The sequence below is a fragment of the Manacus candei genome, unplaced genomic scaffold (assembly GCF_025592945.1).
Source record: "Manacus candei isolate 608988 ecotype Guabito, Panama unplaced genomic scaffold, ASM2559294v1 h1tg000005l, whole genome shotgun sequence".
Lineage (NCBI taxonomy): Eukaryota > Metazoa > Chordata > Aves > Passeriformes > Pipridae > Manacus > Manacus candei.
In genome coordinates this window covers 15,962,469-15,981,233 of record NW_026138053.1, presented here as the reverse complement: position 1 = coordinate 15,981,233, position 18,765 = coordinate 15,962,469, and the positions used below count along the sequence as shown (strand labels likewise).

Here is an 18,765-nt window from a genome sequence, read left to right as displayed (position 1 = left end):
ATTTCAGCTAAAGTACCTATAGAAATATATGTGTTGGTACAGTTGTAGGAGGGTACGTTTTAGTTGCTGTTTTTGTATTGTGCTGTTAGTAACTCAGAAATTCTTGACAATATAATTATTTCAACCAGCAGATTGATGTGCAGCCATCTGTCTGTCTGTCCTGCAGCCAGTGAGGCTGCTGCTACAGTGCTGCCTAGAAAGAGATATTTTTCAATGAGTAACCAATGCCTTTCCTCTCTCAAACTGTCCAGTCTGTTTCAAAAATCAGGTCTTTTTCCTCAGACCATTTTGTGAACATACAGTAGACATTGCCCATAATCAAGTGAGCTTCTTGCAAGGGCAAAGCTATTCCATCTCTGACTGTACTTTGCCTTTCATCTCAAGCAGAAATCTGATTTTTTTTCAGGTTCAGTAAGCCTTCTTTTTCCACTACACTGCACTGTAGCATTTAAAAAAAAAATTCATAGAATGAAAGCTAGGTATCATGGGATTTTCTCATTCTTTCTGATAAGCCACCTTCCCGGTAGCCTTCCAGGAGTGGAATCTAGACAGCTGCTGCCATTTGGCTGCATTGACATATTCATCAGCTGTACTTGCATTTAGGGTACTAAAAGTCTGAAAAGTGCTTGAACATCATTTAGACTGAGTTCAAGTTTGAAGTAATGGATATATATATATATATATATATATATATATGTATATATATATATATATATATAAAAATTAATAACAATAAAAATAGCAAATATATACTGTATAGTCTAAAGAACAGTTGGGAATGTATATATTTTGAATAAATTCTTTTTATCAGACCTTTGCTTTTCTAAAAAGAAGTTTTTAAAAGAGAAATTAACTCACTTCATACTGAAGGAACAAATGAACTTGTAATGGAATCACTCAAGTCAGAGGTTTGCTGTTTTGAATACTGATGCCTTTCAAAGTGAACTTCTTAAGGCAAATGTAGCATACTATGCTGCTGTCCTGTGCTCTATAGCATGATAACAGATTGCCTACTTAAATGAAATGCTGTTTGAATGCTTCAGAATAACCCTCAAGATTAACTCTGCTTTATGGCTTACAAATAAAATGTAGAAGTGTCACTGCTATGCTCATTTACACGTCAACAAAACATCAAAAATAGAGGTGTGCATTTTTTTGTTTAATATTCCCTTGACATGAAGTAGACATATTAATTTACCTTGTGACAATGACAGACCTTGGTGTTTGCCATCAAGGCCACTTTTCCTTGGGTTCAGCCTGTAACTTACAGGACAGAAGTGACTTAGAAGAGAAGTAGTGTGAGGGACATATGTTGTCCCGCCGTCCAGCCTGGGGAATAGATCTGGGAGGGGCTTGGGACAAGAAGTCTCTGTAACAAGAGCTGGCAGTGTGCTGAGGTGGCTGAGAGGTCCTCTGTAATGGGCAAGAGGCGAGACCACACCTAGAGCGCTGTGTCCAGTCCTGAACCCTTTACAGAGAGGGGCAGCAGAGCTGGGGAAGGGTCTGGAGCACAAGTCTGACGAGGAGCAGCTGAGGGAATTAGGGTTCTTTTGGCTGAATGGAGTTTTGATGGGTGTCAGTCATTTCTCCCAAGTAACAAGTGATAGAACAAGAGGAAATGGCCTCAAGTTGCATCAGAGGAGGTTTAGATTTGATATTAGGAAAAATTGCTTCAATGAAAGGGTTATCAAGCATTGGAACTGACTGCTCAGGGAAGTGGTTGAGTCACCATCCCTGGAGATATCTAAAAGATGTGTAGATGTTGCACTTAGGGACATGGCTTAGTGGTGGCCTTGGCAGTGATGGGGTAATGGATAGATTCAGTCTGAGAGATCTTTTCCAGCTTAAATGATTCTATGAAGGACTTTGTCTCAGTTGCTGTGATCCCACTTGTAAGAGACTGAAATAATAAATTTGAGAGATTCTGGTGTGTCCCTTTATCAGAAACAGCTAAACATTGGATATCAACAGTGTTTATTATATTAATTATTTTTAAATAATTTTAATAATAATATATTAATTATTATATCTCCTCTGAGATTTCTTATAGAACACAGCTGGTTGCAGCGGTGTCAGGAAGCTAAACATCAGATGAATACTTTTGAAAGCAGATCCTTGAAAATTAATTATGGCTGAATTTACAGCTTTGAGGCAGGTCACCTGCTACTGTGCCTGTGGCACTGCTTGCATTCCCCAAAGAAAGTTGTGACGTATTTCCTTCTCCCCACTGACTGCCCAGTCTGATGTGCCCTACTTCTGTGACCTGTTCTTAGAGACACTGAATTTAGGCCAGGTCCTCAAACTCTGAAATTTTTCAATTGTATTATTTACTGACAAGCCAGTGTTCTGTAACAGCAAGTAAAAATGAAAGCTCACATTGCAATTAGCAACAATAAGCTAATAAGGTAGGCTTACAGTAGTTTTAGAAGATTTTAAGGGATTATAGGGTTTAGAGCCTTCAAAAATATGCATTGTTGTGGGCAAGGTCTTGAAATTAATAAAAGTAATTCAGACCCTCTTTATTTTATGCGGCTTGTATGTGTTGGTAACAGGATATATAGATGGGAATTATCATTCAAAGGAAATGTCCTGCAGTCATCTGCAAAAAGCAGGAAGTACAGAAGGGAAAACAGGCGGATGAAGTTTTATAACTTCATTTAATTTTGTGTAGACAGACTACAAATACCTGTAAAATCCCATTCATACATATATACATTTGTTTCCCTGTCTGAATGTAAACCATGGGTCATTATTATGTTCTGCACTCTCAAGTATCCATGCTTGAGTTTGTAAATTTGTTTACGGAACCTGGGGCATCAATTTGAAAAGGTTTAGCTCACAATGACAACTCCGAACAAATGATTAATATTAACAGTAATACTGAGCTGTGTTTGGGTTGGAAATAGAAATCTGGACCAAGAACGAAAAATGTGTAAAATGAATAGCCATTAAATATCACTGATTATCCCCTATGTTGTGAACCTTTCTGTCAGATTTCAGGAAACAAAAATCAATAACATTTTAGAGAAAATAATGCTCAGCTGCCAGGCAGTTGCTTTCGTATTAACCTTTTGCCCTTTTAAGGTTTCTTTGGCTGGGGAGATGTAACACAAACAGGGGAGCCTTTCTGCCATCACTGAGTGGGAATGGATATTGTGGCAGAGATATCTCACCAGTACCACAGTGAAGTTGTGGGTGAAGTGAGGAAATAAGCTTGAGATGGGTGATATAATTAGCAAATGTAGGATGGAGATGTCAAGTCTGGAGTCATTGTACTTCTCTGTAAATAATTTAGTCCTGAAGTAATGTCTTCTGTCTGAAAATAGCTATTTGCCCATTTTATAGCAGTAGACTAACATTTTCAGCAATGGAGAAATTTGAAGTTTTTTACTTTGTGGTAGGTGACTCTATATTCCTTATGAATGCATGTCTGTCTGCTAAAATTAGAGTATCTAGACTCTTAATTAAAAGTATCCTGAATAATTTTCCACCTTTTGCTTTCCCTAGAAGGAGTTTAAAATCATAAGATGGAAGAGTTGCTAATATAAGCAATAGAACAGATGAAATTTTAGTTATGTAAAATGGACTCGTTATTAGCTCTTAAGGGGAGAAGCAGTGCAGTGCAGGCCTGGGGACCCCATGTAGTCCAAGGAGGTGCCAAAGAGATACTGAGAGTCTTGTTCACACCCCCCACCCACCCCTTCTATGAGGACATTCTGACAGTTGAAAAAGCCATACTAGGAGATCTTTTTGGTTTTGTTTTATAACCAGAGATGCTAACAGAGTAAAGCTTTTGCTGTTGAAAGATTGTTTTATTTTTGATTTATTTTCTTCAGTGTAGTTTGATCCCATTCCCATTTTATTTCTGTGGCTTTAGATCAGGTCCTATCACTAATTTCTGCTCCATTCAGTTTCCCTGGTAACGTTTTATTTTTAGCATCATAATGCTTCAGAGATCTGGCATGGAGGGTTCATTTTGAACATGGACTATTATAATTTTATTTTAAACGTTTCATTTCATGGGCAAAAATGGTAAAAATCCCAACCCTAAGTTGTTGCACAAACTATCTATAAATATCTAAAAAATGTGACCATATTACATGGTTAACATTTTTATTACTTCCCCTACTATCCACCCATGGATTCAGTGGAAGATTTTTGGGATACAGGTTGTTAGGCATTCATGAATTTTTAAGTCTTTTGAAAATCATTATCCTTTTCTACACTGGAGGTGTGTTATTCTGATTTTTCAGATCTACTACCACAGCAGGCCCCAAACTCTCTGCAGCACAGTGATTATAAAATAATTACTCTGGCAGAAAAGGAGAAATACTTCTCTCATTCATCTTCAGCACTTTCTCTCCTGCAAAATGTCTAGACAGAAGTAAAGAAGCTGTGGAGATTGTATCTGTTTCTATTTCTAGGTTCTATTTAGTGACACACACGTGTATAGTCACCTGACTGTTTTGACTAGAACATTCTTCAGTCTCTGTAAGGAATGAGACTAGCTGAAATTCTTGGTTTGGAGTCTACAGCAATGATTGCATAATGGCATTACTGTTGGAGATTTCAGGTTTTTTTGTCTTTTTCCTTCAATATTACCTACTTGTCCTTCTGAAATTCACACAATGACTCTGACTTAAAGAACAAATGTAGCAGTTGGTAAGAAATTTTAGGGGATTTGTATATTCATTTAAGTAAATAATTATTATTCATTTTAACTCTATCTCTCAACTGAGGCATTTACCAGCCTTCCCAACAAAAAGCAGTGCTTAAGAACTTAGGCTGAATTTAGTGGTAATGACAATAACTCTGCTAAACATTAACAAGGTGAAAAATTAAAAACAAAACAAAAGAAAAGCAACCCCCTAGTATGATATTCATATGATGCTTAGAGTTCAGTGATACTACCTCACTGACAAAAGGAAAAATGCAAAGTAACATTCTAAAGCTTTCAGTATTTTTCAAGGTAGTTTAGATTTAAAGTGCTGTTTGCTCATTAACAGATCAAGGACTTTCTGATTATGTCTTTCGATCAAGCTGCATAGGAAGGATGATATGTCAGAATTTATCAGCAGATGAATAATTATTTATCCTCTTATGTAGGCTCCTATTTATAGTATTTGTCAAGCAAGTTCTCTCCTAGGGATGGTTTATAATAGGAGCTCTACACAGTGTGATGAAAGCCTTCCCATACCTCAGGCTTTGTAATTTCCTTTTATCTGAAATAATTGCCATAATAAGACGTAAGGTCTAAAAAGCTCTTAGGACTTTAACTGAAGGTCCTGTGCTATTCAGGAGATGCCTTGGTTACAAGCAGATGCTTCTATTTTCTAGTAATCCTGAAATCAAGGCTCTTCTATAAATGAAAAAGAACCCCTCATTTTCTCTGTTGCTAGGGAATGGTAAGAGAGAAATAATCCTTCCTCTTCCTTGAAGAAATGACCGATTCATGTCCTAACATGTGTCACTCTCAGTATTTTTTAGTTCTGTAGCTTCATCTGTCCAAACAATCTTGACTTAATCTGATATAAGATAGTCTGATGGGACTTAGATGCTAATAGGATCTCATCACTATCTCTTGAGAGATGAAGTGAAACAATGAGAAAATGGCTAGTTATGGCCACTAGCCTATCCCAGCTGCCATACTCAAGAGTAGTGCTAATGGGAGTTGATGGGTTGCTTTCTGCCAAATTTGCTTTTTTGATTCACACAGAGACATTTTTTTGCCTCTAAGAGTGAGCAGGAGTGAAAAGCTTTCTAAAAGAAGGAATTACTGGAGCTTACATAGTACAGAGGCTCATACAAACTGCCTGTCAGTCAATCAGATTTGACAGGCAGGAAGGAGATTGCTGACAGAAAGGGTTAGGACATTTGCTAGGCTCAAGCTTAGAACACTTCTCATTTCAAGGTTTTGAATTTTTACACTAAGGGAAGAGCTGAAATGCTGCTGCTTTCATTTGTTAGTGTGGGTTAATAATTAGCCCCTGCTTGCACTCATAGTTAGTGCTGATTTTTGTTAGTGCTGTTTTGAAGGCTACACGTGATGGTACTGCACATTATTGGCACTTCGCTTCTGTAGGATCTTTTTGCTCTTTCTTAGTAGGGAGAGAAGGAATGGAGAGCAATCAGAATAGGTACCTTGAAGCAATATCAGCCAGCTAGAAGTGTGCGTCAGCTTTTGTTTCTGTAGACAAAGGGGCACAATGCTGCCAGCGATTCCTACTGCTGATACAGTAGGACCCAATAGTGTCTCAGTGGGCTGTGGTGTAGCAGTTTGTGCTGGGTGATGCCTCTGGGGTGCCCTTTGGATATCTATACAGGTTACTATCATGATCTTTCTCACTGTGTAATGGCAAACACAGGGACAGATTGTGCTTCCCAAAACATGCGCAATCTAAGAAAAAAGGAAAGTAATTATATTGTAAATAGAAAGAAAGAAAGAAACATAACCTTTTGCATGGAGTTGTAGTTTTTGTGAGAAAAGAAGGGAGGTTATTAGGACATGGTATCAATGCTATGGTGAGGAGTGCTAGATGGTAAAAAAAATTTAAAAATACTTGGATTTCCACTTTTCTAAGAGCATTAAAGGAGAATGGAAGAAACTGGAGATAGAAAAGATTTCCAGACCTCATTATCTTTAATCTGCCCATCAATCATGTACGTACCCATGCATCTGCCATGTTTTGACATTATGTCATGTCAGGATTGCTTACCTGGGCAGAGCTGTACGTGGTAGAAACAGCTAGAAGATTCCCTGATACATACAAAGTTATTCAATCTTGACAGTATACATTTCCCCAAGATTTATTTGGTACCAGTCAATTCAGTGGACCTCAGACACTGAAAAGACAGAGTGATATGTTAGTTAACATACAGAGTTGCAGAAATTTTTAACATCCGCTATGATAGTTAAAGGATCTTGCTCATTGTAACTGAGTCTTCTCTGTCCCAAGAACCACTACGTGTTTTTATCTATTTTCAGGTGATGACAGTTTGAAAAGAAACAACATAAAATATGCAAATCTTCTGTCCTTTTATCTCACCTCTTAATAAGCGCTCATTACTCTGCTATAGACCAAGCACCAAGGAGTAATAACAAGGCCAACCCAAAGAGCTTTTTTTTTAAGACTCCAGTCAGAGTATTAATACTTAGGAGCAGAAGACATAGATTTGAGCTTTGTGTTCAGTGGAGCAACAATATAGTTAACAGAGATGTGGTGTAATATGTTCCCATAGACCAACATTGCTGGACCAAACAGCAGTCCTTTTCTCTGCAACGTGAAGAGTCACCAGAATCAACTAGATTTCCAAATGTGTATTTGGAAAGAATATGTTAAAAAGACATATACTGAAAGTACTTTTCACACTTTTACTCTCAAGTGATACATCTGTGATATTCATATCCAGAGGCTTCCATAGTTTGTTCTATGGTATTGGTACCAGAGGTGTGTAAATATTGCAAATATCTGAACTTCTGGATTAACAGCATCTTAACTGAATTGAATTTCCTGTTCTGGAAATATGAAAGAACTTTTCATTAATGCAGGAAACAATAACTGCAGTCTACATAAGGTCAATTCATGCTTCCTAGTAGAAAGCAGCATTACTGTGTAAGCTGCTACAGAGTACCATTATGCAGTGAAAACCGTGTAGGAGTGCCTTTAAATGGAACACTTTATTTTTGTCTCACAGAAGAGAGCAAAACTGAATAATTTTCAAACATATCATTTTTTTCCTATTTAAGTGATAACATCAGAATTCTACCAGGAACTGGCAGCACTCAGTAAGGATTAATACACTTGCAGGAGATTATAGCATCTGCCAAATGTCATCTTTGTGCCCTAAATATAATACAAATAACAGATATTACATCTCTGTCTATAATTTATTATACTACTACTTTGTTTTATGTAGTCCAATCTTTCAAGGAAGTGAGAATCAGGTGGGCTCAGGATTCAATATATCAGCTATATATCAGTGCTAAACTCTCTCTGGATAATGTAAAGCTGAATGTTGCCATAATTTAAAAGCAGAAATACATTTGCACTTCACTATAGAATTATAAATGAGATCCTGACAACCAAAAAATAATGGTTTAGCCTTGCACTGTTGTCATTATCATTTTTTTCTAAAAGTAAACTTAAAACACCAGTTTCTGCAGTGATTTAGACAGTGGCTCATTTTTATTTGTTCAAAGAGTTCATAGATTCCACATAAAGCAGTTGCGGTTGTAGGTGAAACAGGCTGCTGTGTCTTTACAAGGCTGGTACAAGACTAGCTATAATAGAAGATGAAATGTGTAGTGTTGTAGTGTATTGTTCTGGTAACTGGATTCCTTATGTACTAGAAAAGTACCATCAACTAGAATAGGAGAGATGGTCATGCATTAGAAATATGGAATTTGGACTCTGACAAATAGGTATAAAACCTGCAAAAGTAAAGCACCCTTTACATTACCCTGGAGGAGTAATGTTTGGATAAGAAATGAACAATCAGGCATTGCAGCTTTCTTCATTTTTCAGAGAATGCAAAGCACTCTGGACATCAGATTAAAGCTTCTGAATGATATTTAATCCTTAATTTTTTTTGAGCTTTTTATCTCTGGTTTTCCACTAGTTATTAAGTTCTGTTAGAAAATATGCTAAGTCTGTGCAGCTATGTTGTATTATATATAATAATTGATCATCATTTATCTGTTTCAAATTTGAAATTCTTCTTGAACAAAGAAAATTAGATGCAGTTTGTGGTATACTGCTGATCCATGGTTTGTGCTCAGTGTAGCAGTGATGTAGCATATCTAGCAGCTACATTTGTTTCTATGGCAGCAGATCTCTTGCTGTGTCTCTCCTCAGGTTTATACGGTCTAACACAGCTTAGTGGCACACAACTGCTACTGCCCAACTCACCATCCTTGCTAAAAATCCACTCAGTGAGCTTGACCTGGCAATATACTCCTCTCACAAGTTCAGAAGTCTTTTAGTTGTGTTAGTTGCATGTCCAGTGTTGGATTAGCTACCCTTCCTTGTTGTAATTTTCAAAAATTTTAATCTTGAATCTCAGAAAATATTCACGTAACTTCTGTATCACTTCACAGACATGCTCTTACCAGTTCCTTAGGTTTCTCCCCTCCCCCTTCCCAATGACAAGAGCTGAAGGGCTTTGTAAACTAGTCACATTTTGTATCTTAACTATGGAGGAAATAATTTTACAGTGACCCAGTCTTCAATTATTTGATGAATAATTGAAGAGGGATTAAGAAAGCACTGATTGTACTAATTAACTGCCTAAATGTGCAAATTTAAAAACTGTGATTTTGTTTTTTCGCTACTGCTTGGGTTGGAAAACACCTTAAACTTTCTCTTGACTCACTTTCTTTTCTTGGATAAGTTACAAGTTGGTGGGGTTGTTTTTTGTTAACTTGTATCTGAATTCTTCTACTTGCATCACAAAAGAGGTTAGTGAATGGAGGACTCCTTCATAAATCTCATTAAAAATGAAGGCATTTTAAGAAACTTCTTCCAGTGGTGCACCTTGGTTTAGGAGGTTAGACAAGGCTGTAATCTGTTAGGCGTACAGAGCTCACAGCACATTTGTTTTGTGTTACCAACCAGAACATGCCATACGAAGTCTTAGCTGTCCTGATCATTTAAACTGCATGCTTCTCTTCCATTTTTCTGCTCATTATTAAATGGTGGAAACCTCATTGTCTCTGATAGTAAACCAAGGCATTAGTTTGTCATCACACCCATAGTAGTTCTCAGGAAACTAAAACCCAGAAGTGGCCAAAGCCTGCAACTGTTCCCCTGCCAGGGTGGTGCACACTCAGTGTTGGGAGATACAGGATGTTGGAACCACTTCTGTGAAAACTCTCCCCTCTGATAAGAGTGAGGATAATTGTCTCAAATTATACAGAAAGATAAGGAGTATCAGAGGACATTGCAACTCACACTATCCAGAGGTTTTAGCTAATACTTCTTTTGGGCCTGGGATCGGATTTTTCAGACCCTGATGATGCTCTGTAAAAAAAAAGTGTACACTTAACATTCTGCAAAGTACCCACACCACTTCTGGACTAAAGTATACAAATATCAGGGTGACCAGCCCAAAGGATGAGTTACATAGCTTGGGCATAGAACTTCACATGAATGTGTATGTGAAGGAACATCAAAAGAATGCATATTGAAAAATTTGATAAACATAGATTGTACTAATTGAAAAAAACATTATAACTTGCTTTAGGGAAAATTCAAATATGGGTATTGTTTGCAAAGAATTGATTCTATTGTCATATAATTTACAGGTAAATATGCTCCCAGTTGTGTGATGTTACTCACTTAGCAGAGCTAGTCTTCTAGCCCCTGAAAAGGGCAGGAACAGGCATTGTAATCCACAAGCTCAGTTTGAAATAGGAACAGAAACTGTTTGAAACAGGAGCAGAAACTGTTTGAAACAGGATCACATTGCACTCAGATATGCTCCAATCTGCTCTGAATGATTTGGTGAGAGAGCAGAGCTTTTCCCTATGCATCATTTAGTAGCTGCAGAGACTTGACAGATCCACAAATCCCCATGACTCTCACTTCTTTCTGAGCTGCACTGAAAAAGTAATATAGTAGGGAAAACTGAATGACAGTTGGCCTTTGAAGGTAGGGAGAGTTTGTGGGGGAATAATTTTTTTTCTTCTTTTCCTCAAGCATGAGAGGTGCTTTCTAGGGCTGAGAAGGCTTGCTTTAGTTCTGGGTAAGTTTTCATCTTAGCTCTTTTTTTTTAGCAGGGCTATGCTGATAAAACCATTGAATATGCAAGTTTCCTATTACCCTTTATGGCAAAACCACTGGAAGAACAGATTTCATATATGGGGGTATAACTAAATGCATGCCTTGCCACAACTTGTTCCTTCATTTAAATTATCTGTTCAGCTTTCTCCTTCTAAACCCTGGCTTTAAAACGTTAACTTTATGTTGTGTGTTTGTATGCATGTGTATGCAGCTGAAATTCCCTTACTTTCATTTTGAATGTGCAGTATGGAGACACTTGCAAACTTTGTCCAGTGTTTGATACATTCTGTGATGTAAGGTTTGTGAAGAGATTTTATTCATGATTTTATGAACCAGGATTCTAATGCTTTTAAAATATTCCTGCCAAATTAGCTGTGCACTGATCTGTTACACAAAAGGTCTTCATAAATCTATACCAAACTGATTCCAGTAGTGTCTTCTCTTATGCAACTTCTTATATGAAGACCTCTGAAGATCTTTTAAAACCCCCCACAAAACAGATTTAAGTTTCAGTTTAATCAATCATACCTTTGAAAACTCCTTTGCATGATCAGATATAGTCATCAGTCTGGATCACAGTGAGGTCTCTTAATGTGTGACAGTGTTGCTGTAGCCAGAATTGCTTAAGAGAATATGATAAGGTTTGTCAGTAGAGGTAATTTCTCATAGAATCATAGAACCAGCTGGGTTGGAAGGGACCTCTGAGATCATCTAGTCCAACCCTTGATCCACTACCACTGTGGTTACTAGACCATGGCACTAAGTGCTATCTTAAAACAAGTTTTATAATATAACCTCTACTTCAAAGGTAACCCTTTAGAGGGGGAGTCCTTTTTTAGCCTAACTTTAGATGTTTAAAATGTGCCTTTTAAAATATTTGAACTAATTGTCTAGACCCCTTTGTCATTCATGGAAAGAGTCATTCCCAGAGGAGAACTCATTAGATTTGTATTAGATGTCAGCTTTCAGCAGTCATACCCTCGCCTGCTGTTTTATTCTCTTGCACTCCTTCCCAGGGTCTCTCTGAGCCATATCTGGGACAGCGCTGTCTGTAGCTTTCCCAGGCTACCAATACATGTCCCAGAGGGTGGGACACCATAACCTGGGGCCACAGCCCTCATTCTTCCCACAGCTTCACCCAAGGCATTGTCTGCTGCAGCCACACCAGCATCTGCTCTTGGCCAAAGGAGAGGCCTCTCCTGAAACTGGCTACTCCTGCTGTGGGGTCAGGACATTCTCCTGCCCCAACTATGCAAAGAGAGCTCCTTTAGTCACCACAGAGGGAACAGTACGATAGCTGTATATACACTCCTCTTTCTTTGAGAGAAAACATAGTGTTTTCTGATTCTGTATTGCCTGAGGGCCCCCATCTTAAATTGTCATGAAAGTCATGGGACAGGGATTGCCAAGTGACCCAGATCTGGAGCACAGCTTGGGGCGCTATCAGTCCATCCCCGCGTGCCTTCGCAGGGAGCACAGCACACGTGTGACATTGCTGAACTGCTCAGCACAGCAGTGCCTGGCTGGAGGCAGCAGTGACAGCAGATGCCCAGTGCCACCCCAGCGTGGCAGTCACCTGCTGGAAGGACACACAAGTGTAAAGTGTCAGCCTGCACAAAGGCCCAGGCACGGGTGGGAAAAGCTTCTCATAGTCAGTTTGCTGTGCTGCCATGCATTGTAGGGGCTGTGTGTCCTTGTGGTCCTTATTATGCCATTGGCAATGTTGGTGCATGCCTCAGCCACAGCCATGCCTTCCATCCCAGGCACTTAGGGGCCTGCTGTTGCCCTGTTTCAGGGTGTTTAAAGACAGGCTTGGAGACAATCTTTGCTGTTTGCCTACCACATTACTTTGTGTGGCTTCTAGGTAAGAATGCTTTTGACAGTATGCTGTTACACATATCATTTTTCACTGTTGCCAGCAAAGGGTGTATGTCACCTGCTGACTCCTGCATCCTAACTTCTTCCCCTGGGGAGAGCCCATCCTCTCAGGTTTGCTCCTGACATCTGCCCTTGTCTCATTCACAAATCCAAGGTTGGCTTCACCATATCTGGCAGCTCCACCCAACGCTAGCAAAGTGTTTTAGATGCATTAGGGATTTAGCAATGCAGCTGGTGCTCTGGAATGATCTAGCAGACATGTCCTCACATGGCCTAACATTCCCAATTCACTTGCTTTCTTTTCATATAAAATGTTTTTTAGATAGAGACAAGCTTGTTCGGACACTGTTTCTTTGAACTTCTTACCACTATGCAATGCCTTGAGGTTTCCCATTGATGACCATTTTTACGTCATGAGGTATCTGATATTGAAAAATAATTTGGGGAGGAACAAAACTTTGCTTCACCACAGAGATGACTAAACATCAATGAGGAATTTTATCTTTATTTCATGATGTTAGCACAATAAACTCACACAGTAGCATTGATCTGTACTTATTTAACAAAATACATTTATAGCAATTTACAAATTCTTTTCCATTTGAAAACATTGCATAACATTTTATTAAACACAATACTTTATATAGAGATTTCTCATTAAAAACATATTTTAAGTATTTTTTTTCTCAGTAAAGCACAGCCTAACAAAGAAATTCGTGCCTGTTAGCAAGTAAGAAAATCAGAACACTAAGAAGATGTCACCTGTCAATTTATTTGAGTAATTTTTAAATTAAGGTACCAGTGGAATGTAAACAAAGAGTAATTTTACAAAAGGCTCCTTATCAAATATACATGCAGAGGTCTGAGTTCCAATGTATATATTATTACATTTCTGCTCTCTAACGTAATAGAATTTGATAAGCCATTATTAAAAACAGTAGCCTTTGGCACTTTGAGTAAAAAAGAATATATCAATATTTATGTATAGAACACAATTTCAATGATTACACAAGAGCTTTAAAATCTTTTCTTAAGAAATAGGAAACCTTAGGAAAAATATTACACTGCACTTGAAATAGTGCAGCAAGTTTTAGAGTAATAAAAGCAACACATATGCCAATATATCTGACTAAAACCGAGGAATAAAGAACAAACACTCCCACCAGGAATCCTGCTGTTTCCAAAACAGCTAAATTGCTAGAGGGAACATTTTCTAATCTTTGCTTTATTGCCATTATTCTCCATTTCAATTTTCCATTATTTCCAGGTTCATCTACTTATGTTCTTTTCCCCTGCACTTACAAACTAACAAACAATTGCATCTTATTTCCCTGCATTGATAGGCCAACAGTGTTTCTGTCTTACCCATTCCTTTAAAGCTAATCCTACCTGCTTTATCATGTACCTAGACTAAACTAAAACCAAAGTTTTTAGTTCATGTTCATGACAGTCCAAGTGTTTGTAATTCCTAGGCATCTTGTACAAAATTTGATATTAAATACCAAGGACTAAAGATTCATCCTTTTGAAGAGAAAAAACAAATCCTGAAAATGCTAGAGTCTGAGAACTTATTTCTAAAAACCTACTTTTTTTTTCGTTTTCCCCGGTATCTACGATTATTTTTCCCAGCTCTGTGCCTTAAAGTGTGTCTTCAACATACTGTGCCTTTAACATACACAATATGCTGAAAGCCTCCTGGGTAGCTTCTTACGTGGAACCTGCAGAATACTTTCTCCCAATCATTGTAAGTATGATGGGATCGTCTTTTATCACTAGCAGAGAGAGTGTGGTCATTTCCTTAAGGACCAGCTCTCATCCACAGCACTGGGTGATGGGCAGGTGAGGGAAGCATTGCTTGGCACGTTTGGCTGACAACAAGCTCTCAGCTAAGCCTGGAGCACCTGTAAAACTGGGAAGGTATATAAAGCTTTCCATTGACTCTCAATCTTTTCTTCTATACAGATTACAAACACCATCCTGATATTTGTGAAATTACTTAGGGTTAGGGTTGGGGTTGGGATTTTGTTTTGGTTTTGAGGTCTTTTTTGGGTTAGGTTTTTTTTTTGGTCTGTGTGTTGTGCTGTTTATCTTCTTGAATGGGGTGATTTTTCCTTCTACCTCCTACTTGGCTGGGGTAGGGTGGGCTTTTCCTTAGAGTTCTGTGGGGTAGGGTGTGTAGACAGGTTCTGACTATGTAGTATGTATCTGGTTCTCTGATACCCTAAATCAGAAGAGGACTTCAACCAGAACACTCCCCTCAAGAAGCCAGAGAACAGACCTGATCTGCTACTATTTATTCACTGAGGAGACTACTAAGCCATTCTCTCCCCCTCCTAGGGGGTCTAGGAGGTGTCTGATAGTAGTTCTCTTTCAGGTAGAAATAGGAGAGAATGAGGAACTGCAGTGGGCGAGCACTGCCCTGGCTTCCTTCATGGTTTAAGTCAGAGCTACATGTAATGAGACACTTCTTCTGGCATGCCCAGGACATGCTATGCTTATTCCTTTCAGAGCTTACCCTTTCAATAATTTTTGGCAATGGAGATTTTTAGCAGGCAAGTTCTTTCATTATATTCAAAGCTCAATTTACTAAAATATTCCATGTTCTCTCAGGTGCAGAGACCTTCATATTCTTAAGTGGTAGTGGTGGGAAAAAAATATCATGCTTAAAAGGCTCTGGAGGGTGTCTCAGGGAGGTGAACAGTAGTAGTGGCACAATGCAACACTCATTCAGTGATTCTGCAATATGAAGGCATTCCATTTTTTAAAGCGAAGCACAAATCCCCTAAATGATGGTGATTGGGGTGAAACTTGTCATTGTTCTTGTGGCATACTAAGTAAGTGAGGTGAATGACTGCTCCTAAGTGTGAGCTGCTGTATTAATTCCTGTCTCCTTGGAAGCTGGTCAGGAAAGTGGCTGTTTATTTTTATTTACTCATGGCTCGCCTTTCACATTCGCACATCTTGCAGTTATTGGTGTCCTACATTATATGTTTAAAAACTAATAAAAACACGGACGGGTCGCTGAAGGACAGAATAAGAAGTTTAAAAATGTAAAATCTGAATTACTTGTAGTACTTGATAAGACCCCTTAAAAAACATAATTTAAAACAATTCTACAAGTTAGCCCACTAAGAAGCAGCCTCTTCATTAGTAGCACCTGTTCTTAAACAAAAGTTGAGCAGTAGCAGCAAACTATTCAAAATAGATAGTCATTCCATTCTAATGGAATGTCACCCACACATTTTTTGTTGCAGTAGACATCTTAAAGAACTACACAAAACCTTTGCAATCTTTGAATGTGACAGATCCACTATAACAAAGCTGTAAATATTTCCTACGCTAAATGAATGCAGCCAGCATCATCATAGTATTAGCAATATTACTTTTAAAGTAACTGCACATCAATATGTCATGTTTGCAGAGTCTAATAAGTATGCAATTTTTCAAAACATGTAAAGTTATCATCAGCACCATCCTGTATTAAAGATTTGGTGCAAATTCTGCAAAGGTGAATATATAACACTGATACAGCCTTTGCTGTGAAAAAGTCAGTCAATTTTGGACACAAATATAAAATAAAAAGTTGGCACATTCAGGAAACACAGTATCTGTGTTCAAGACCATTGTTTTGATTGACATCATCACCCTCAGATAAATGTTTTGAGTCTGAAGAAACAAGCTGCATGAAAATGTTTCACATTAGTTCTGGCATTGTGCTTTTCCCTCCACCACATGCTTTCCACAGGCTCATGCACATTGCACATCAGCAGCGCTGGGCTGCTGGTCAATAATTTGGCACATAAAGGTAAATATCAGCTCAAAACAAAGAGAGCAGAACCTGTGTCAAGATGTGTTTACTTTGTGGTGGTATGGACCAGCGGATATGTCTCCTCTCATTCCTTGTATGCTCGTGTGGGGGATGTACCTTTATAGAAGATGTTTCTGGTATTCTCTGGACTGCTCCCTCTCTCAGGGATTAAAATGATGTTACCTTTTCTCCGAAGTGTTGAGTCCCGGCTAGAAGAAATGGACAGAGTCTCTGAGCCAATCTCACTTCCCTCCACTGGTGTGACTCTTATCGTGGTGATACCATGATGGTGATGCTCACTGTTATCTATGTTGCTTCTTTTCCTGTCACCTGACCCATAACTGTCTTTTAAGGAGTCACAGCTCTCAGAGTCTCTGTTAAGATCATTTAGCTCATATGTCTGACGGAGGGTGACTTTTTCAGGACCTTTCCATTTCCATGACCCACTTCCTTCTCCTTCTGATGGCATCTGAATTACAGGTCTGTTATTTTCTGGATGGGCCTCAACTCTAACAATGCTACTCGGCTCATGGTCTGTCAAGGTTTTATATCTGATGGCTCCTGTACAAGTGACTGTGCTTCCCTCTGAACCCTTTGGACTGCCTTGAAGCACTCCTTGCTGCTTAGACATGGCTATTACTTGCATGATTCTTGGCTGGCTATTGCTTCTACATGCAACACTCTTCTCAGCAGCTTTCAGCCATTTAGCTCTAGCTGAACTACTTTTGGGTGATGTGTTCACGTTCTCCTGAGTCTCTTCAGGAATATGTACTAGCTGGGATGAGCCAGGACGTGACTGGATAGAGACCCTCGGCCCACCAGAAAGACCTGAGTTGTTGCAACCTGGTACACTGCCAGGTTGGATTTTCAGGTATTGGCCAGTTGGGCCATGATGATCACCATTTACACCCACTCTGGAGGGTTCTGAGCTTGACCTCATTTCGATAGCCCTTGGTGGTGACTGGCCAGATTCGGTCTCTATTACTTGCAGTGACAACTTTCGACTTTCATTCTTGTTCTTCCACTGGGAAAGCAGCTGTTTGGAACGGGCAGAATCCATTGATGCATGTATTGTTGCATTTCGTCGTGCTGGATCTTCCATGGATGGTGTGTTGACTCTTGGCAAAGTGTTGCTGAAAGTAACCATGTTTTCCTTTCCCATTGGGCTTCGTGGTGTTATTATTTCTACATCAGCATTCGCTCTCTTGAGATTGGTCAGAGACCCTGAATCTCTGTGGTTTCTATTCAGGATGCTTTCTGTACGGTGAGAGACAATGCCATCGCTGCCGGGACCATTTTTACCTGGCAGGATTCTGTTGGCATCTTGACTGAGGTCTGTCAAAGACCTTAGAGCTTCTCTGTGAAAATTCGGGTGAAACACATTTTCATCACTTGGTAAGAAGTTCCCCACAGCATACAGACCCTGATATTTGAAGAGAAGCATCAACAATCAGTTATGAAAAAAGACACATTTTAAGTTACTTTAATTACATTCTTTTGCCTTTAAATAGACATTGAGTGACATAATTACTCCTGCTAAAGTGACAGAGTATGCTCACTTTCCTTTCCTCACTAATATATCCTTAGTCCAAATTCTGTCCTCAGTCTGGTACATCTGGATATGTATGAAGTTGTCTCACTAGGATAACTAGGGCATATAATTCATGGCAACAAACAGTTAAGGAAAAGATTTAGCCTCCATGAGTTTTCTTCTTTTTATCAAGCAACAGCTGCAGCCACAGAAATAACGTTTTGTTAGGAAAATAACAAAATAGATGTTTGCAGTCACTGAGGCAAAGCTATTTTACAACTATACCATTGTCTGCTTTGATTTACTGAATCTTGTAATGGCTTGAGTTGTTCTCTGCTGTAACAGATTCTATCCTTTCTACTGCATAATAACCATGTAATACAATACCTACATCACAGAACAATTTATCAACTCTAAATCAATTGCTTTCCAAGCTGTGCAGAACTGTAATAAGATTTAGTTATACAACATTTTCTTAATAAAAAGACTCTGCGAAGGAGTGACCCTTCCATGAAAGGGTCAAATACCTGACTCAGTCACTTGAGTTACTTGCTCTTTACACTCTTTTCAGAATTATTTGCATGTTCACGTTATTTCCCCTCCCCCTCCTCTTACTGGTGAGTAGTTTTCAGGGCAGATTTACAGAATACTGTGTATCCAGAACAATGTACTCTGATATATGTTGTCATGCAACAGTGTATGAAGACCTAACAAAGCATACTTGTTTGTGGATTTCAAACATGGGAACAACAGCTCCATTTATGAGA

General features: G+C 38.7%; 2 protein-coding genes across 5 annotated transcripts in view; one reads left to right on the top strand and one right to left on the bottom strand.

The window, feature by feature from the left end:
- FRRS1 (ferric chelate reductase 1) overlaps positions 1–18,765 on the top strand; it is a 152,287-nt gene that overhangs the window by 120,761 nt on the left and 12,761 nt on the right. The gene's annotated exons all lie outside the window — the stretch shown is intronic.
- Positions 13,148–18,765, bottom strand: part of PLPPR4 (phospholipid phosphatase related 4) — a 28,678-nt gene continuing 23,060 nt past the window's right edge. For both annotated transcript variants that reach the window (XM_051803363.1, XM_051803371.1), the window contains one exon: positions 13,148–17,890. In XM_051803363.1, the coding sequence (XP_051659323.1) occupies positions 16,553–17,890 (1,338 nt within the window). In that variant the 3' untranslated portion in view covers positions 13,148–16,552. The remainder of the gene's footprint in view (positions 17,891–18,765) is intronic.